At 43.4% G+C, this 21,102-nt stretch overlaps 1 protein-coding gene across 1 annotated transcript; it reads left to right on the top strand.

Moving 5' to 3' along the window:
* The first annotated feature begins 682 nt into the window (after positions 1-682).
* COA7 (cytochrome c oxidase assembly factor 7) lies at positions 683-11,659 on the top strand. Its single transcript, XM_024571218.4, has 3 exons — positions 683-832; positions 2,793-2,933; positions 8,329-11,659. Exons 1-3 carry the CDS (start codon positions 727-729, stop codon positions 8,775-8,777), a joined length of 696 nt encoding a protein of 231 aa, XP_024426986.2. The 5' UTR covers positions 683-726; the 3' UTR covers positions 8,778-11,659.
* The last annotated feature ends 9,443 nt before the right edge of the window (positions 11,660-21,102 follow it).

The raw sequence follows: 21,102 nt of genomic DNA, 5'->3' as shown, positions 1-21,102 counted from the left end.
TGGGAAATAATACCTATCCCATAACATCACCAGGAATGTCATAGTGAGAATTAAATGAGAATTTGTATAGTGCTCTTAGAATAGAGTGTGGAAAAAAGTTCAGCCCTGTTTAAACATTAGCTATTATACCAATATTATTTGTACAACCTCTACAGCTACCCTGTCCCAGTCATCACCTCGCACATTCCTTAGGTCATTCACGTTGGGAGCAGGGGTTGGGTCTGGCAGGAATATAGAAATGAATCAGACTTCTTGCAGTTGTACAGCCTTACAAGTATCTGGCACATAGGAAGTGCCCAAATTGCTTGTTGAATAAATATAAATAAATAAATGTCTTCCTACTAAACTGCAAGCTCTTTAAAGGCAGGGACCATTCTTCTAGCTGTGAATTACCAGAAGGAAGCACTTGGTGAGTTGAAGGGATAAAAGACTACAGGCAAAAAAATCATTTAAGGCCACAAAGCTGGCACAGATAAAGTGCTGCAGAAAAGCTGCCATCAGTTTTTAAAATGGGCAGAACAAAGGAAAACCTGTGACCGCCAAAGGCTTTCACAGCGTGAGAATTAGGGGAAAACCCAGGCTTGCGGAGACGACTCTAGGAGGCGCCCGCGAGTGCAGACCTCCCAGGCTCCTCCCGCCCAGGCTCCGCCCCTTCGCCGGCTAACGTAACTGTGGGCGGGACTCCGGCGGGGCGACTGGGTAACCCTATCTGGGAGAGCAAGAGCCATGGCTGGCCTGGTGGACTTCCAGGATGAGGAGCAGGTGAAGTCGTTTCTGGAGAACTTGAAGGTCGAGTGCAACTATCAGTGCTACCAAGAGAAGGACCCGGAGGGTGAGCGCCCCGGGCGCCCTGGGAGCACGTGGGAGATCAAGGAGGAGGGGGCGGGGGCCGGAGGGGTCAAGTGAGCGACCTCTGAGGGACTCTGGAAACGTTCACGGGCTGAGGACACGTCCGGACTGAGTCTGACCGAGATGACCTTGCGTGTTTAGGGAGAGTTGGGTTTCCACGAGGACTCTCCGGGCTCGCCGTAGGCGAATGCTCCGTGGGTTTCAGCCTGGAGGCCAGGCGGGAAGGAGAATTGTAGCAAGGTACATTCATCCAGGAAAGGACCGGAGACATAAATGTACCTTGTGTGCTCCTGGCACATTGAGTTGTCTTGAGAGTGGGGTGGATGTTGGTGTCCAGAAGGGGCCACCCAGAGCAGTCAGTTTTTCCTACTTTATAAAGGAAAAGAAAATGGCACTGGTCCTAGTAGCTTGCAGCCTAGTTTCCAGAGCATGATATACCTACATTTTGATGCTGACCAACTACAGAGTTGCTCTGCAGTATAATGGCTTAAAAATAACCCAGGGTTGCTCTTGGAGGGCTGGTCCATGTCCTGAGTGTAGAAAGAATTCAAAGGACTTGGAGTCACTGCGGAGCAGGACGGCTGGGAAAGATTTCTGGGGTTGGTCAGAAGGAACAGGACTTCCCTGATAACCCAGTCTGTTAACCATTTCCCCAGCATGCACAACAAAATGTTATAATCCGGTTTTATTTCAGTCATGACATTTATTACTTTCTGTTTTTTTATCAACAGTTACTTTATTTTTAAGTACATTTTATTGATTATGCTATTACAGTTTTTGTAGTTTTCCCCCCTTTATCCCCCCTCCATCCCCTAACCCTCCAGCATTATCCCCCCCACCCTTAGTTCAAGGGTGATAGTTGTGAGGTTGTACATCTAAGTTCTTTGAGTTCTCTTTTTCCTATACCATTTTTGACCTCTCCCCGTCTATTTTATGCCTACCAATTATGCTTGCTTCTTCCATGTACCTTTCCCCACTATTCCTCCCTTCCCCCTCCCCACTGAAATCCTTCCATGTGATGTCCATTTCTCTGATTCTGTTCCTGTTCTAGTTGCTTGCTTAGTTTTTGTTTTCATTGTTTTTCTTTTCTTTTAGGTTCATTTGTTGATAGTTGTGAGTTTGTTGTCATTTTACTGTTCATATTTTTTATCTTCTTTTTCTTAGGTAACTCCCTTTAACATTTCATATAATAAGGGCTTGGTGATGATGAACTCCTTTAACTTGACCTTATCTGGGAAGCACTTTATCTGCCCTTCCATTCTAAATGATAGCTTTGCTGGATAGAGTAATCTTGGATGTAGGTCCTTGCCTTTCATGACTTTGAATACTTCTTTCCAGCCCCTTCCTGCTTGCAAGGTTTCTTTTGAGAAATTAGCTGACAGTCTTATGGGAACTGCTTTGTAGGTAACTGTCTCCTTTTCTCTTGCTGCTTGTAAGAGTCTCTCTTTATTTTTAATCTTGGGTAACTTAATGATTATATGCCTTGGTGTGTTTCTCTTTGGGTCCAACTTCTTTGGGACTCTCTGGGCTTCTTGAACTTCCTGGAAGTCTGTTTCCTTTGCCAGATTGGAGTAGTTTTCCTTCATTATTTGTTCAAGTAAGTTTTCAATTTCTTGCTGTTCTTCTCCTTCTTCTCCAGCGGAGTTTCAAAGCCACTGCATCTTTGGGCTGGGCTGGCTGACAGGGAATAGAAGGGCTGCTGTGAGAAGGAGTCAGTGCAGGAGCCAAGGTCTCCCCAGGCCTTACATCGCTCAGTCCCTGCCTAAGAGCAGACAGTGCCATTTGTAGGAATGGCTGAACATCACCTGCATTCCTTGTCACACCTCAGGAGAACAGAGGCTGGTCCTAAATGAAAGATACATCTGGCCAATCATACCTGGACCCTCCCCACTGATGGGCAGTGGTCCCAGACATGAAGAACAGCTGTTGTCCTTTTTTCATAGGTTGTTACCGGCTGGTGGACTATTTGGAAGGGATCCAAAAGAATTTTGATGAGGTTGCCAAGGTCTTGAAGTTCAACTGTGAAGAAAATAAACACAGTAATAGCTGCTACAAACTGGGAACCTATTATGTGACTGGGAAAGGTAAGGAAGGCCTCCTTTCTTTGGTCTTTGTCATTGATAGTAGTGCTGAGCTCATACTGAGCCTTCTTTGCAGAAGGGCCCTCATGGGCTTTGGGGAGGCACATTGTAGGAAGATGTGGAAAGGAGTTCAGCAGAGTGGTGAGGGGAAGATCATCACAGCCTTTTGAGGTAGGGAGTCTTAGGGAATGCTGTTTGCACTTAATGCCCATCACTTGAACTCTGTGTCTGTAGGATGTAGAAACAAAATAGTACTTGCTGCTTTGGATGGTTGTGAGGATTAAATAGGACAATGTAGGCAAAGGCATCAGCACATGCCTGGCCCAGAGAAAGGGATCAATAATGACTCATTTCCTTCCATCTGTCTTTTTCTCCCCATGCCCTAATCGCAATTATCGCTGGAGTAGTGTTTAAGTTACCTATTGCTAAATAGCAAATTATCACAGCAAACTTATTTCACAAAGTTTCTGTGGGCCAGGAATTTGGATGTTGGCTTAACCGTGTGCCTCAGGGTCTCATGAATTTGCAGACATTAGCCAGGAAGCTAGGGCTGCAGTCATTCGAAGGCTTGACTAGAACTGGAGTTTCCAATTTAAAGATGACTTACCTCATGTGGCTGTTGGTAAAGGCTTCTTTCTGTTCCTGCCACCTGTTAGGAGGAGACCTCAGTTCTTTGTGACATGGATCCCTCTCTGTGTCCTCATGCTATGGCATCTGACGTCCTCCAGAGTGAGTGATCCAAGAGTAAGAAAGAATCCTCACTGACTTTTTTTAAAAAGTATATTTTATTGATTATGCTATTAGAGTTGTCCCAATTTTCTCCCCTTTTGCTGCCCTCTACCCAGTACCCCCATTCCCTCCAGCAGTCCTCTTCTTTAGTTCATGTCCATAGGTCATGAATATAAGTTCTTTGACTACTACATTACCTATCCTGTTTTAACATCCCTGTTTTGTACATACCATTTGTACTTTTTTAAAAAAGATTTTATTTATTTATTTTTAGAGGGGAAGGGAAGGAGAAAGGGAGAGAGAAATATCAATATGTGGTTGCCTCTTGTGTGCTCCTCACTGGGGACGTGGCCCACAACCCAGGCATGTGCCCTGACTGGGAATTGAACCAGCAATCCTTTGCTTCGCAGGCTGTCACTCAATCCACAGAGCCACACCAGCCAGGGCCAATTTGTACTTCTTAATCCCTGTACCTTTTCCCCCATTCTCCCCTTCCCCCCACCACCACCCCCAGCCAATAACCCTCTGAATGATCTCCATATCTATGATTCTGTTCCTGTTCTGCTGGTTTGTTTAGTTTGTTTTTTAGATTCTGTTGTTGATAATTGTATATTTGTTGCCATTTGAATGTTCATAGTTTGGATCTTTTCTTATATAGTTCCTTTTAATATTTCATATAATAATGGCTTGGTGATGATGAACTCTTTTAGTTTTACCTTATCTGGGAAGCCCTTTATCTGCCTTCCATTCTAAATGATAGCTTTGCTAGATAGAGTCATCTAGGTTGTAGGTCCTTGCTTTTCATCACTTTGAATACTTCTTGCCAGTCCCTTCTAGGCTGCAAAGTTTCTTTTGACAAATCAGCTGACAGACTTATGGGAAATCCTTTGTATGTAAGTATCTTCTTTTCTCTTGCTGCTTTTAAGAATCTTTATCTTTAACCAAACATTTTAATTATATGTCTTGTTGTGGTCCTCTTTGGGTCCAACTTGTTTGGGACACTCTGTATTTCCTAGACTTGTATGTCTATTTCCTTCACCAAATTAGGGAACTTTTCTTTCATTATTTTTTCATATATATTTTCAATTTCCTGCCCATCCCCTTCTGGCACCCTTATGATTTGGATGTTGTTAAGTTTGGAGATGTCCCAGAGGATCCTTATTCTATTCTCTCTCTCTCTTTTTAAATTCTTTTTTTCTTCTTGCAGTTCTGATTGAATGCTTTTCTCCTTTTTTCTTATGTTCAAATTGTTGATTTGAATTTCGGCTTCATCCCCTCCATTGTTGGTTCCCTGTAGGTTTTTCTTTATAACCTTCATTTCTGCCTGGACCTTTTTTATGCTGTTTCAGTACCCACTGAGTTCCTGGAGCATCCTGATAACCAGTGTTTTAAACTATGCATCTGATAGGTTGTTTATCTCCATTTCATTTAGTTCTTTTTCTGGAGTTTTGTTCTGTTGTTTTGTTTTTGTTTTTTAAGAGAGAAGAAGGGAGGAAGAAAGAGAGGGAGAGAAACATCAATGTGTGGTTGTCTCTTATGTGCCACTCACTGGGCACCTGGCCCACAATCCAGGCATGTGCCCTGACTGGGAATCAAACCAGCAACCCTTTGGTTTGCAGGCCAGCACTCAGTCCACTGAGCCACACCAGCTAGGGCTGTTCTTTTCTTTCATTTGGTCCATATTTCTTTGTCTCCTCAATTTGGCAGCCTCCCTATGTTTGTTTCTGTATATTAGGTACAGCTGCTTTGACTCCCTGTCTTAGTACCTTGGTCTATTGTAGAGAACGCATCTGTAAATTATGTGGGACAGAGCCTTAAGCAGTCACCAGGTCGGGGCAATTTGTTTCACTTCTTTGTGTCTCTGTGTTGGGGGAGGGCTCAGAGAGGGCACAGTGCCACTCCCTGGCCTGTGGAGATTGCCTGAAAGGAAGCTGTCCTGGCACTCACCCCCTTGCCAGTCACTTCACTTTCTCCCCTTTTCCTGATAAGACACTTATGCCCTTCCAGCTGTTGTTCTGGTGCTGAATCCCAGAGGGGTGGGCCTATGTGAGTCTTTAGTCCATTGCAGGCCCTTTAATAGAAATCTCTTGACAATCCTGCAGTTTCTTTTGCTGCCCCAATCCCCACTGGTTTTTGCAGCCAGAAATTATGGGTACTTACATTCCTGGAGCTGGAACCCTGGGCTGGGTAGTCTGGTCTGGGGCTGGGATTGCTTGCTCCCGAGGTGTCCCTCCCGATTTTTATCCACTACACATGAATGTGGGACCTTCTGTTCAAGCGCCTCTCTGCGCCTCTCCATGTCTCCACCCCTCCTACCCATCTGGATGAATGTGGCTTCTTTAAATCCTTTGTGGTTGGACTCCCATACAGCTCGATTTTCAGACAAATTTGGGTGGTATTTGTTTTGTAGTCTGGTTGTAATTTTAGCTGTAGTTGTGCATGGGGACAAAGCGTATTTACCTACACCTCTATCTTGGCTGAAGTCTCCTCAGTATCTTTTGATGAGTCCTCAATGACCTACCCTGGGATGTCATATATTTTTCATTCCCGTCACATTCTGTTTTTTTGAAGTGAGTCAGTAAGTCTAGTCCACACTAAAGGGAGTGAACTTAAAATTCCACCCCTTGAAGGCAAAAATATCAAAGAATTTATGGGCATATTTTAAAATCACTACAAATAGGGACTATAACCTTTGATGGGCAGCTGTCTTTTTTCTTTGCTCACTAGATTATGAGCTTCTAGAAGATGTTATGATTCATTCATCCCTTGTTCCCAGTGTCCAGCCAAGCCTGGTTAGAAAGATGTTCAGTGAAAGTTTAATGAAGAAGATGTCTTTTTAGCCCTGGCTGGTGTTGGTTGGAACATCATCATGTAACCAAAAGTTGTGGGTTTGATTCCCAGTCAGGGCACATACCTCAGTTGTGGGTTTGATCCCTGGTTGGGCATATGTGACCCTTGGTCCAGACACAGATGATCCCCAGTCCAGGCACGGATCCCTGCTTAAGGGAGGCAACCAATCAATGCTTCTCTCTTGCATTGATGTTTTTCTCTCTCCCTTCCTCTCTCTCTAAAACCAATGGAAAAAAATATATAACCTCCGGTGAGGATAAGAAAAAAAAAGATGTCTTTTTAAGTGTCTGGATTACTTCTGCTTTCACATGGGACTCGGGTCTGTGGTAGTCTCTGTTTTGATGAAAGTTTAGCATCAACAGGAGTATCAGTTTCCCTTCTGGTGCGGAGGGGCATTTCTTTAACCTAGCACGTCTCCTATCTAAAACCTAAGGAAATAACAAAATGCAAATAAAGTTCATGTGCAAAGATAACTCACCCCAGCATTGTTTATCTGGCAAATTTATCATTAATGTATAGTTTATAAGCAGTATATAACTGTATTATGTTAATTATTTTTATTTTTTAAGATTTTATTTATTTATTTGGGAGAGAAGGGAAGGGAGGGAGAAAGAGAGGGAGAGAAACACCGATGTGCAAGAGAAATATCAACCAGTTGCCTTTCACATGCTCCCACCTGGGGACCTGGCCCCCAACCCAGGCATGTCCCCTGACTGGAAATTGAACTGGTGACATTTCAGTTTGCAGGCTGGTGCCCAGCCCACTGAGCTGCACCATCCAGGGCACATTAATTACATTTTTAAAAACCTATGTGCCAAGAGTAGCAGCAAGAGTAGTTAAATAAATATTACTTCCATTGGATGGAATGTTATTTAGCCCATTAAAAAAGTGTTTCTAGCCTTGACTGGGTGGCTCAGTTCATTGAACATTGTCCTGTACTCCAAAAGATTTCAGGTTCGATTCCTGTTCAGAGCACATAACCTAGGCTGCATGTTCAGTCCCTGGTCAGGGCACATACAAGAGGCAACCAATTGATTTCTCTCTCTCTCTCCCCCTTTCCCTCTAAAATCAATAAAAGCATATCCTCAGGTGAGGATTAAAAACAAAAACAAAAAAAACAGACAATGATATTGAGGGGAACCATGGTGAGAAAACAACCACTGACTCCTTATCGGGAGCCGCTGAAGCCAGAAGACTTATGAGAACATAATCCAAAAGAACAATAATGTTAAAATGCTGAAAGAAAAAACTGTCAAATTTGAATTTTACTTTAGCAAATATGTCTTTTAAAATGAAGATGAGCCCTGGCTGGTGTGGCTCAGTGGATTGAGTGCCAGCCTGCGAACCAAAGGGTCACCAGTTCAATTCTCAGTCAGGGCACATGCCTGGGCCAGGTCCCCAGTTGGGGCATGCAAAAGGCAACCACACACTGATGTTTCTCTCCCTCTCTTTCCTCCTCCCTTTCCCTCTCTAGAAATAAATAAATCTTTTAAAAATCTTTTTAAAAATCATATAATAAAGTGCGTATAAGATACCATGTTCTCGCTGTAACTCTATAAGATAGCTATTATCATTTCTATTTTTTGCCTTCTTTACCTGTGTTGTCAGCCTCATAAGGTCTCATTTGAAAAACAGTTTCCATGGCTAAAAAAGCTGGAAGGTCTGTGAACTATATTAGTCCACCTTCCCTTCATGCTGCCTTTAAATCAAGGTATGTGAACTGTATTCAGGAATTGTTCCCTATCTTTGGCCTGAGACATTCCAGGTTCTGCCCTGGCTTTGATTCTTTTTTTTTTGCTTTTCCTTTCCTTCCTCCCAGGCGGACTGATCCAGGACTTGAAAGCTGCTTCCAGATGCTTTCTGATGGCATGTGAGAAGCCTGGAAAGAAGTCTGCGGAGGCATGTCACAATGTTGGTCTCCTGGCACAAGATGGACAGGTCAACGATGGTGGCAAGCCCGATCTGGAGAAGGCCAGAGACTATTATACAAGGGCCTGTGATGGCAGCTACAGCCCTAGCTGCTTCAACCTCAGCACCCTGTTTCTGAAGGGCGCTCCTGGCATTCCCAAGGACATGGGCCTAGCATGCCAATACTCATTGAAAGCCTGTGACCTAGGTCATATCTGGGCCTGTGCCAATGCCAGCCGCATGTACAAGCTAGGGGACGGTGTGAAGAAGGATGAAGCCAAGGCCGAGATGCTTAAAAAGCGGGCCCTGCAGCTGCATAAAGAACAGCAGAAATACGTCCAGCCTTTAACGTTTGGGTAGTGTGGCCCACCCTGCTGTGCAACAGAGGCTGGCACCTCCTATTCCTGATGCAGCCCTGGGGGGTCAACCTGCTGGAGCAGAAAGACTTGGGACTTGGTATTAGTAGCCCAGGTATATGTAACCAGGTATATGTAACCAATGTCACCTACTGGGATATAGCCTGAAGTGTTTATTTCTTTAACTGGTGTGTTCTGGGAAGAGACCAATATTAATGGGGTCTTAGATCTCAAACTCTTAAAGTTCTGTGAAAAACAGCAAACTAGAGAGCTATAGAGATTAGGGGTGGGGGTGAGAAGGAGCGACAGAGAGCAGGATATTGGATAAATTAGCAGCTACAGAGCCTGAAGGAATCAGACATCATCATCATGATTATTATTTTAGTTGGGGTGGGGTGGGGGGACTTGAAAATCGGAAAGTATGTTGATTTACATAATAGAGGGCTTAAGGAACTAAGAATAGTCAGGACTGCCTCCCTCTGGTTTATGTAATCTTGGCGTAGGCTTTTGCCTTCAGAGTCACATTTTTCAATAAATTCAGAGATCTCAAAGGTTAAAGGTTGATGTACTTCAGGGTTGCTAAGGAGGATGAGACAGGCTCTCCTTCAGGGGAGACGTTCACAGCGGGCCAGCATCCCCAGCCCACTTAATGGGTGCTGCTCCTCACGTCAGGTAGGGATTTGTAAGTAAGGGCTTTGTGGCACATTTTGTCCCTCAGAACTGAACCTTTTTAACTGTCCCTGTGAATAAACTATTTTGATTGATTAGTATTTTTGTTATTAGTGTGTTCTCTCCAGATTCTGGATAGGGTAGAGATTATGTTCTTCAGTGGTTGTGCCTTTTCTTTAGAACATTTGCCTTTTCTGTTCTCCTCCTAATTTATCACTAGGGGGCGAGCTTGTCATTTTCTTGGTGATAACAGGACTTCGTTCTGGCACCACCTACAGATTTTTGGGCTTCCAGTTTTGCAGCTGTGTTAGGAGGAAGGCTTGCTATGTGGATGGTTTGTAAGCATAGTCCACCAGTTTCTCCAGTTGATAGAGGAGAGGGACTTTCCCAAGAGCAGACAAGTTCTAAAAATGTGAGTTCATTTAATAAATTCGGCATTTATTGTGTTTCAAAGAAACAGCAGGCCAACAAGCATATGAAAAGATGTTCAACATCACTAGTCATCAGGGAAATGCAAATCAAAACCACAATGAGATAATTATCTTACCCTTTTCAGGATGGCTATTTAAAAAAAAAAGATAATGTGTTTGCAAGGATATATAGAGATCCGAAACCTTATACATGGTTGGTGGGAGTATGCAATGGTGCATTTATTATGGAAAACAATATGATGGTTCCTAAAAAATGAAGTAACTAACATATGATCTGGAAATTCCACATCTGGAATTGAAAAATGTTTGAAAAAATTGGCAGCAGAGTCTCTGAGATATTTATACACCTGTGCTCATGGAGGCCATCAAAATAGCCAAAACATATAACAATGTTATTGGCCTTAAAAGGAAGGAAGTTCTGATATATGCTGTGATGTGGATGAACCTTGAAGACATTACGCTAAGTGAAAGAAGCCAGTCACAAAAAGATAAATGTTGTATGATTCCACTTAGATGAGGTATCTAAACTCATAGAAACAGAGTGGTAGTTGCCATGGTCTCGGGGGAGGGAGAAATGGGGAGTTGTTTAGTGGGAATAGCATGTCAGTTTTGCAAGGCGAAAAACTTCTATAGATTACTTGCACAAAAAGGATGAATATTCTTAACACTACTGAACTGTACACTACAGATGGGTAAGATGGTAAATTTTCTTTGTACTTAACCACAATGTTTTTAAAAACTGACATTTACATTTTTTAAAATGCAAGATCTGAAACTTTCGGCTATAAAAATGCCCTGGCTGGTGTGGCTCAGTGGATTGAGCACCGGCCTGCGAACCTAAGGGTCACCAGTTCAATTCCCAGTCTAGGTCACATGCCTGGGTTGTGGGCCAGGTCCCCAGTGGGAGGCCCGCAAGAGGCAACCACATATTGATGTTTCTCTTCCTCCTTCCCCCTCTCTAAGAATAAATAAATAAAACCTTTAAAAAACTACTACATTCTCTTGAAATGCAGTTTGGAACATAGCAAAAGAAATAACCTCTCACTACCCTTTACCACCTACCCTCATTCTTTGGCTCAATAATGTTGTTTAACCACCTTTTAAGAATCACATCTTTTCAAAGATTGACTTTATCAGATTTATTTTTGGTCTGCCTTGTTAGACATGTAGCAGTAGGCTGAAAACAACAGCAACAAACAATGAATGAAGGAATAGGTTTCTACCCCTAATAAATTACTTGATATTTGACAAATGGAAGCACAACATTTAGTTTAGGCAGTCTGTCAAACAGGACATGTACAAGGTCAGGGAGTGATGATTGACTTGTATAGAGTGAAAAGCCAATAGAAATCTACACCTGTTGGGGAATGAAAAATACAGTAACTCATTTCTTCCAGCATTTCCTGTTAAGAGCAGGGTTAACTTTGCAAATCCACCAAAGATAGAGCATCTGATTTGCTGAATGTTCTCATTTACCAAATTTAACAGCACACTTGAAATTATTATTGGCCTTCCATCTGTTGAGTAGAGAGAGAGGAGTGTAAATTTAAAGATTTCAATGGGAATTTTCCTTTTAATCACCAGGTAAATATTGAATTAAAGTATTTTGTTGCAACCACCATATATACTGGATATAATATCTTTAGAGCCACACTGAGATCCTGTCCTTCCTAAGTGCTTTAAAGGCTATTTATGTTGGACATGTCAAGTCATTTGGCTGAGGAATCCATGCTACAAAAATCTCTCTTGCATTATTGTAACTTTTCACATAATAACTTTTTTTGGTAAAGATTTTTATTTACTCATTTTTAGAGAGGAGAAGGGAGGAAGAAATAGAGGGAGAGAAACATCAATGTGTGGTTGCCTATTTCGTGCCCCACACTGGGGACCTGGCCCACAACCCAGGCATGTTCCCTGACTGGGAATCGAACCAGCGACCCTTTGGTTCACAGGCCAGCACTCAGTCCACTGAGCCACATCTGCCAGGGCCATGATAAATATTCTTACTCATTGGTTTATTTTAGCCTTAGGAACAAAGTTTATTAACATAAAGCCAAGTACTATAGGTTTAGAGTGTGGATTGCATGTGTAGACTAAATGTAAGATGGAAGGGGAAAGCATGGTGTAGCTGTTTTTCAGATGACTTTTAGATCTTTTGAAAGATCTGTTAAAAGGTAATTAATTATTCCATGATGGTTTTATTTGCTGTATCACTAAAAATGAAATAGTACAGTTTGATTTTTTTAAAAATTCACATCTTTTCAATTAAATAATGGGTTTTATAATTTTGAAAAACTAGGTTAACTTGATTTTTTGGGCTATGTTTTTATAGACCTGTGGTGCCTGCCTGCCTGCCTGCCTTGGATCACATACTGAGATAGGGCTGGGAACAATAGAATAAGTATTAACAGTGTCAAAATGTTATATTTTACAAAAGTTATTAAAATGAAAAGAGTAATAACTTACTGCCAGAAAGGTCTAAGGCCATTTCATATCCAGGTTGCTGTGGGTTGATAATGGCCAGCACGGCTGAGTTTCTCACTTCTGTTCAACCTTCGAGGCAAGGTTTAAGAGTGGGTTATCAGATTCTTGTCACAGCAAGCAGTATTACTGCTGTGTCTTCTGACCAGTGAGCCTTGGAATCATCATTACCAGCTATTTCCAATGTGTTCCCTCCCTGCCAGGCTTGGGGTGGGTGGTCTAATGAAAGAAGTTTGGTAATTGACTAGTGGTTTGTGCTCTCATTAGTGTTCTCACTAAAGTCCCACAGTGCAATGCTGTGTGCTGTGAGAAAAGAAAGGAAGGGTCCCAGAGAGGGATGGGAAGGATGGGGGCCTAGAGACTTGGGTTTTATCTTCTGAGTCCTGCAGCAACACTGAAGGGTTTTGAGCAGGAGAATGAAATAATCACATTTGGAAAGAGAGATCCTCCTAGTGGGAGAGCTGTGTCGGGGGAGGGGGAGGGTGGAGTCAAGCATGGGGTTAAAAAATAGGCAGATTCCAAGTGTTGTATTAGAGATCTTGCTCCCCAGCGTATGTTGTCAGTTTGGCGTAAACTCTTATAAAAATTTAATTTTGTTTTTTTTAAAAGAACATTTCTAGCCTGGACACCTGGGTGGACAGGGGGAGCCATTCATATTGATTTGGAGCCTATGAGTTCAAGATGGGGACAAAACAACTTTTGTGAGGTGTTTGGTAATTTTTTTTAAATTTAGAAGTACATTACATTTTAATTTGTTAATGTTTTATGTAATTGCTTGAAAAATTTTGTGAGAGGGCAGAAGGAAAATGCCTAGACTTTAGGTCCTACAGTGCCTGCAACTCTGGATGAGTCAGAGGCATATTAAGCCATATCAAGCGTGAGTGCTTAGGTCACCTAACAAAGAATGAGAGAAATTTTACATTTTTAAAGAGCCCAAGTAATCACTTTGGGGGGAAAAATGCAAACATTTTTGGCTTCCTAATGTTGTTTTGCAGTTTTGGTCTCTTTAATCTGAATTCTACATTAGACTTGGGGGACATTGGATTCTTGGCGGTTCTTAGGTCTAAAGGTCTTAACCGTGTTCTGACCTGGGGTTCGCCCCTTATTGGCTGTGTGACCTTAGGCAAGTTATGCAACCTTCTGGGTCTTGGTTTTGTCACCTTTTAGATGGGGATAACATCTAATTCCTTCCAGGGTTGTTAAGAGAATTAAATAGTAGCTCTTATAGAATGATAAATGTTTGTTTTAAAAGATTTTTATGGGTCCAGATTTTACAATTAGATAATTATTTTCTTCTAAGTGGCAATGTTGGCCTGTGAAGGAGCCTAGCTTTTAAAACAGGCTGCCTATGCTGGCATTCTTTTAAACCCAGGGAGCTGGTTGTGAGGCTCTCTAGGGGTATCCAGGGCATAAAACAGCTGCAGGAGGCAGGCCTGGTGAGGGGGTGGGGATGGGGCCTGCCCTCCTACCTCCTCCCTTCTCTGCTGCCCTAGGAGAGAGAGAGTCACTGAGAAGACTTGCACCTGCTGGGGGCCCAGAGTGGAAACTATTCTCAGCTGATGCCCCTCTCCAGGCTTGAGGAGTGGTGATTGTGTTACAGTTTATAGATCAGCCCTCCCCACTGTCTAAAGGGGAAAGGCCAAAATTTTTTGCCCAACATATAAGTCTCCCCACCCCCATGATGCAGTCCCTGCCTCCATTTTTAGCTCCATCTTGTTCCTAACTTGGGCTTCTACAACAGGGAACATACTACTTATAGTCTTTGTACCACTGCCACAAAAATAACAAAAACAACCAGGCTATTTCTTACTGCCATGTTTTTGTGATGTTGGTTTCTCTGTCTGGAATGTCCTTCTATCTTTTATGTACAATGACTTTCATCTTTTAAGACTCTGGAAGCATTCCCTTCACCCCCAGGCTGTTAGAGGCTGTGCCCACTAGTGCCCAGAGTTTCCATCCATCACAGCACTGATCACACTGTGTGATCACTGTGTGTTGATGGGCTCCACTTCCCACAAGACTGAGTTCCTGGAAAAGAAGGACGTGGTTGGCTTCATGTCCGTTCTCAGTGCCCAGGATGAGGCTGGGCCCAGGCTAGGCCACGAGGGGCTGCTTGCTGAGACGAACAGTACAGAGTGGCGCTTCAGTAGCCTCCCGACCACCCCAAGACAAATCAAGTCCAGGCTCCTCTTCACGTCCAAGAACCAGTGTAAGCCACCAGGCGGAATGGTTTTTGAAACTGCCTGTGAAGAAAACCTCCTGTCTAAGCCAGAGCTGGCACGTGATGAATCAGTACTATTTGGGGGGAGGGGGAGGCGGGGGCAGGGAGGGAGTTGTTTAGGAAGGTGTCTTAAAAAAACATTTTTGAAATAATGAAGGGGAATGACCCAACAGCGACACCTGGCACCCTAAAGTACGTGCTCAATAACTCAATGCCAAGAATCCAATTTTAATATCCTCATGGCTAAGGAATCACAAGTCCAAGTATGGTGCCTTTTTTTTTTCTTGGAATACTAAGAATATCTTTCTTGAAATACTAAGAAGTAATGGTCTTTACATATCATTATAATCACTTGTTTTCATTTTTGTCTCCCTGGTTAGTCTATGAGAGTCCAAAGACAGGAACCAAGAATTCAGTCCTCTTTGAAGTCTTTCAAAGATTTCTTGTCCCCTGCAGCAGTGATAGCCCACTAATACCCACTCTCTTGGGGGCACCTGCTTAAAAATATTTTTGGGTTCACCTAAAGGTACTATATAAATAAGCCAATCCCTGGGGATTTTAAATAAACAAATCCCAGGAGATTCTTAGGCATATCACAGTGTGTGGTGCACTCAAGTGGTACATAGCCCTAGCTCCTGAGCGTGGTACCGCTACCCCTCTGCAATCTGGGCCCCACAGCTTCAGCTTTCTGCATGTCAGTTTCACCAAAACATCTTGCTTTCTTCCCATTGCCTTCCCACCCATGCACAAGCCAGACAAGCTCCTAGTAAATTCTTCAAAACTCAACCTAGATCTCACCTCGTCAAGGAAGCCCTCCTAGACCCCCGAGGTCTATGATGCTTCGACATCATAGTGAGTCTCACTAAATCATCCTCGTGAGTCTCACTTTCAGTTCTTTTCACATGGTTTGGGAGAGGCTGTGGGTGCTTCAGGGGTATAAATTATGTCTGACTCATCTCTATTTCCAGTACCTACCTTAAGACCTGGTATAGATAGGATAAATAAATCTTTATCAAAGAGAAGAGAGTCTGGGAATAAATCCTATCTTCCTGTGGATCCATTGAGCATTGGAAAGGTAGTATTTTGGGGAAAGAGCTGGAATTAAATCATTTCTCTGCCATATAAAAAGTGTTATATTACCTCTGTGAGCCTCACTTTCCCCATCCATGAAGTAGAGGTAATGTTTACTTCTCAGGGCTAATGTGAGGGTTAAAGGGTTAAAGGAGATAGACTAAGAGGTACTTAGCTCAATGCCTGGCACATTTTAATTGTGTGAAAAATCACTGAAGGACTGTCTTCTGGAAGTGGAACTAGTTTTATTCTATGCAGCTCCAGAGAGCAGAACTAGGCCCAATGGATGGAAACTGCAAGGAGACAGACCTCAGTTCATAGAGGTCTGAGTAGAAGGAAGAACTTTCTACCTGACAGAATGGAAAGCCTTGGTAGGAGGGGAACTTCCTATTACAGGAGTGTGCAAGCTGAGGGTAGATGTTCACTGCCCAGGGATGGTGCAGAGGAGACTGAGGTTTGGAGGGTGAGGGTGAGTGTGGTGAAAGATGGGAGCCCTCTGAGGCATTTCTGTCCGGTGCATTCCATAATTCATTATTTATTTAACCAACACTGAGCGTTTCCCCTTAGCTGGGCCCTAGGTTGGTCACTGAAGACACAGAGCTGAATCTGACAGGTTTCCTGTCATTTAAGAGCTCACAGTCTAAATAGTGACCATGTACTGAGCATTTACCATGTGCTAGATGCACTAATCCTCTTAGTAACCTTCTAAGGAAGCTTTCGTTGTCACTATTTCTCAAAGAAACTGAAGCCCCGATAGACAAAGTGACTGCAAAGAGACACAGACCCAGTGAGTAGTGCCACTGGGATTAAAACTTAGTTCTGCCTGCCTCAGAGCCCCTCTTTCCACTACCCAAGGCTGCCTGTCATCCAAATGTTGAAACCTCTTTGCAGTCACAGGGAGATGCCGGTACAGCACTCAGGGCCCTTCAGGCACCATGGAGATGCTGATGAACATAATAAAAGGCTGAGGTCAGCTTCAGGAGGATGTGTCTCTGTAGCACACTCTGTGCCCCAGGGTTCCTTCCAGCCCGGACCATGTGGAGGGTCCAGGAGAACATCCTGAGTTCAGACCTCACTGTTCACATGACCAGCTGAACATGACCAGCCAGGGCTCCCTCAGGGAACCTGAAACTCGGCTGAGTTCCAGGATCTCCAAGAATAGCAACTAACCCTACCCTCCTCCAGCCAGTGACCTCCGATCAGGTTCCAGGAGGCCCCGGAAGACTCCAGACGTCGGTGGCAGCAAGCTTTGATCCTGAAGCTGCTCTGGTGTGAGGTAGTAACAGCTACATTTATTAAGGGCCCACTGTGTGCGGAACACCTAGAGGAAGGGACGTCCTTCAAGGGAGATCTAGGAAGTATGGAACCAAACATTTTACAGATGAGAAAAAAAATTGGGATTTAGAGATATTGAGAACTTGTCCAAGGTCAGTATGTAGCAAAACAGGATTCCAGCTTGGGCTGCCTTTGCCAGTGAGCCTGCTTCTGTGAAGAGAGAAGAGCGCTCTGGAGACAGAAGAGTCCTAGACAGAGGAGACAATTGTATCAGCTTTCAAAGTGATGTTGTTACTCCAGCAGAGTGAAACTGATGTGCTTAGAAATGCGGGCCGGGAGAGCCAGTAGAGACCCCGGAGTGCATCCCGTTTCCTCATCTGTAGAATGGGGATCACACCCACATGGCAGGTGACTAAGCATAAGCACAGACTTTGGAGCCAGTCCAGTCTGCATTTGAATCCTGGCTCTGGGGTTTTCTAACTGTATGATCTTGAACAAATCACATTGCTGCCTCCCTGAGCCTGTTTCTCCAATCATTTATTCCACAAATAGTGTTTGAGCACCTACTATGTGCCAGACAGTGTTCCAGCAGTTGGGGATACATCAGTGAAAAGAGCGAACAAAAATCACTACACCTACCGAATTTAAATTTTAGAGTTCTGGAAAATAGCTCATTGGACTGTCATGAGAATTAAACAGAGAAATATACAGTGGTGTCATATGTTTGGCAAATGATAAGTACTCAGTTGAATGATATGATTATTGTGACGTGGGCATGCCGGTTAGTACTCAATAAAAGAACACTTCATTTGATACTGAATTCAACCGTTTCATGTAGTAGACACGGAAATGGAGACCAAAGAGGCCATGATATGCCTCTGGTTGTCCAGCAAGGCAATGGTAGTTTCCAATTCCTAGTCTGATGTTTGTACCACATTCACTAAACCCAGTGGGCTGTCTCTGGCACAGGGAGCCAAGGAGGGAGGAGGATGGACCTAATCTTATAGCCAGTGAGGCTCGAGGTAGGCTTATAGCTAAGTGATGGACTCCAAGCCCAAACTGGCTTTTACTCTCTAGGTATCAAATGCTTTCTGTGTTTCTCAGGTGTGCCAGGAATTTTCCAGGCTCAGTTTCCATAGAGGCACATGGTAGGATGGGCTATGGGTGGGGTGGGTTGATGGAGAGACAAGGATACGGGTGCTAACTCAGGGCCAGCTTCATGGGTGAGCCGCCTGTGCCTTTGCAGAGTGCCCCATGCTTGGTTTAGTGCTCTGCTGTCACAGGCTTGAAATTCTTGATTTTTTTTTTTTTGCCACATCTGAATTCTTTTCTTTTCTTTTCTTTTCTTTTCTTTTCTTTTCTTTTCTTTTCTTTTCTTTTCTTTCTTTTCTTTTCTTTCTTTCTTTTGATGCTCCAATTGGGGTCTACAACATTATTTTATTTTAGTATTATTTTTGTTTCAAATCTCTTTTTAAATAGTTTAAACATTTCTTGCTCTGTGTGTGTGTGTGTTTGGTATTGTATTTATGTCACTCCCAGAGTTGCTCATATCTTTTTAAGATTTTATTTATTTACTTTTAGAGAGAGTGGAAGGGAGGGAGAAAGAGAGGGAGAGAAACATAAGTGTATGAGAGAGTATAGTGATTGGTTGCCTCTCACACACCCCCACTGGGGACCTGGCCTGCAACCCAGACATGTGCCCTGACTGGGAATCAAACCAGTGACCTTTCCATTCGCAGGCCAGTGGTCAATCCACTGAGCCCCACCAACCAGGGCAAAATTCTTAATTTTGAACAAGGGGCCCTCCATTTTAGTTCACTGAACTCCACACATTATGTAGTTTATTATTATTTTTTGTTTATGTTTTTATTCTTTTTCGGTGTAGTTTATTTCTGTAGGTGCTGTGGTCTGGGGTGGGAGGTGGTGTCCCCTGACTTGCAGTGGTCCTGGGAGTTGTCGGAGGCTTGTCAATCCTGTGGGTCAATGGCTGAGTCACCAACACACAGGAAGGAAGCCAGGTCAAAGCCCACAATATAGGTCTGGCCTGTGACTGCACATCTCTAAGAGACCTTAACCGAGCAAGGGAGAGGAAGGGTTCTATGGAGATTCTGGGGGTAAAATAGGAACCCACAGAGGAGGGACATGATCTGAGGGGCATTTCAGCTCGGTGAGAGAAAGAATTTCCTTAGTCAAAATGTAATTTAATTCAATAAAGCTGTTAAAAATGTAATCATAATGCTGGTAACTAACATCAGTTGGGTGCTTACTATGTATAAGGAGTTCCGCTAAGCACTTCACTGAAACTATGGAGAAGAGCAAAGTGGAGTGGTCAAGAACATGGACTCTGGAGCCATACTGCCCGGGTTCAACCCTGGTTCTACTACTTGTTAGCTGTGTGACCTGGGGCAAGTTACCTGACTTCTCTATGCCTTCTCTGTGTCTTTTTAGCTGGAAAATAGGAATAAGAATAGTATCCATCTCCCAGGCTTATTGTTATTAAATGAGGTTACATATAGAAAACTCTTAGAATTTGATGTATACTATGTTCTGTATATAAGGTTTGTTAGCTATTTTATTTAGTCCTCAGGACAATCCTATGGTGTGGGTATTATTCAGTACTACTCCCATTTAACAGATATGTAAACTGAGCCTTACAAGGCTGACCACAGAGTTGGTAAGTGGTGGAGCTGGGATATGGCTTACACTCAAGGAACTTTCGAGGAGATTCCACCTTAGGAGCTAGGTCAGACTTCAAGACCATTATGCCCAGTCCGTGCTTAGACCAGAGTAGGAATCTGGTGAGTTTTTGTTAAATTAATCAATTAGTTATTGTTTCGTTCATCTCTGAGATTCTAAGCCTCTAGGAAATGTGTGCTCTGGCTGGAGGAGGATCAAGGTACCCAGCTGTCTCGGTATTTCTTACCAATTATTGGCCTCAGTATAATTAAGTATCTAGTATGTCCACTCTAGGCCTTCTGAGTTAATTGCCTCTGTGCTCCCTCCTCTCATCCCTACAGGCACTGCCCAAGCTCCAGTCTCTTCTCTCTGGACTCTGAACTCAGCACCACTGTATACTAATCCTGGTCTCTCACATCTGCGCAGTACTTTACAGTGATTTCACATTCAGTGGTTCACTGGTCTGTGTAGTAGACAGCTCAGTACTCGAGCCAGGCCTCTGAACACATCCCAGCCAGCTAGGGCTACCTGCACCAGACCCAGGGCAGACTGCATGGGAGGGGTGTGCAGTCTGGACATGTTGGGGAGCTCAGTGAGTTTTTGCTCTCCAGGTTGTGTTTGGGGATTTTCTAAGCCAAGGAGTAAATGGAAAGGGGCAAGGCCCTCTCCAGGAAGTGTTCATGGCCACGCATGCTTAAGATCTCAGATTCAAAACCAGTGCCTGGGGAGAATTATCTGAAGGCAGGCAGTCTCTCAGTTCCTGTGAAATTACAGAAAGCATGAGACTACAACCACAGAGCACTGGGGTCCTAGACCTCGTCCCTCCACGGAGTATCTTCTTCCAAATTGCCATAAACTTATATCCAGGATTGCTGTAGGACGTACGGTGACATGTCAATATTTAACAACAATGAGAGCAGCCACCCTGTGTCAGGAATTGTTTTAAGTACTTTGTAAATATTAACTCTTTTAATTCTCACTCAGCCCTATGAGATAGGTATTATATTTATTCAATTTACAGAAAATCAATGTTATTGCTGTGACTAAAAAGAGAGAGACCAATAATAACACATTAAATATTTCCCTCACTCAGCATATGCCCCGGATGGTGTGTCATGGGAGAGGCAAATCTGTCCCTTCCATTTGTGTAAGTTCCTACATGCCTCATAAAAGCCTCAGTGCGTGTGCATTTCGCCACACCGAGTGCGATTCCAGTGCTTGAGGATATGTCTTGCTCCCAGGCAAGCCAATCCCTTCATCAGATTTCCCACCAAAGAAACAGCAATCTATTCCATTGCGAGAGGAAAAATTGGCTGTGCTCTTGAGAGATGGTTCTATACTTTATGGGTGATTAAAAGGATTTCCAAGGATTATTTTGATTTTACACGATTTTTTTAGAATGTTACCCTAGGTCAGCTTTGACTGAACTACGACAACAAATGAGGTGACCAACCATCTCAGTTTGTCTGGGTCTGAAGTGGCTCCTGTGAGGCACAGCTTCCAGT

This window comes from Desmodus rotundus, chromosome 3 (assembly GCF_022682495.2).
Source record: "Desmodus rotundus isolate HL8 chromosome 3, HLdesRot8A.1, whole genome shotgun sequence".
Taxonomy (NCBI): domain Eukaryota; kingdom Metazoa; phylum Chordata; class Mammalia; order Chiroptera; family Phyllostomidae; genus Desmodus; species Desmodus rotundus.
Note: the sequence above shows the minus strand (reverse complement) of the source record. Positions and strands in the feature narration are given on the sequence as shown.

What these genes read in the sequence shown, in the direction of transcription:
- COA7 (XM_024571218.4), top strand. Translation starts at nt 727, where the DNA reads ATGGCTGGCCTGGTGGACTTCCAGGATGAGGAGCAGGTGAAGTCGTTT. An exon ending in CCAAGAGAAGGACCCGGAGG is followed by an intron (nt 833 to 2,792) that starts GTGAGCGCCCCG and finishes CTTTTTTCATAG; the next exon opens with GTTGTTACCGGCTGGTGGAC. An exon ending in CTATTATGTGACTGGGAAAG is followed by an intron (nt 2,934 to 8,328) that starts GTAAGGAAGGCC and finishes CCTTCCTCCCAG; the next exon opens with GCGGACTGATCCAGGACTTG.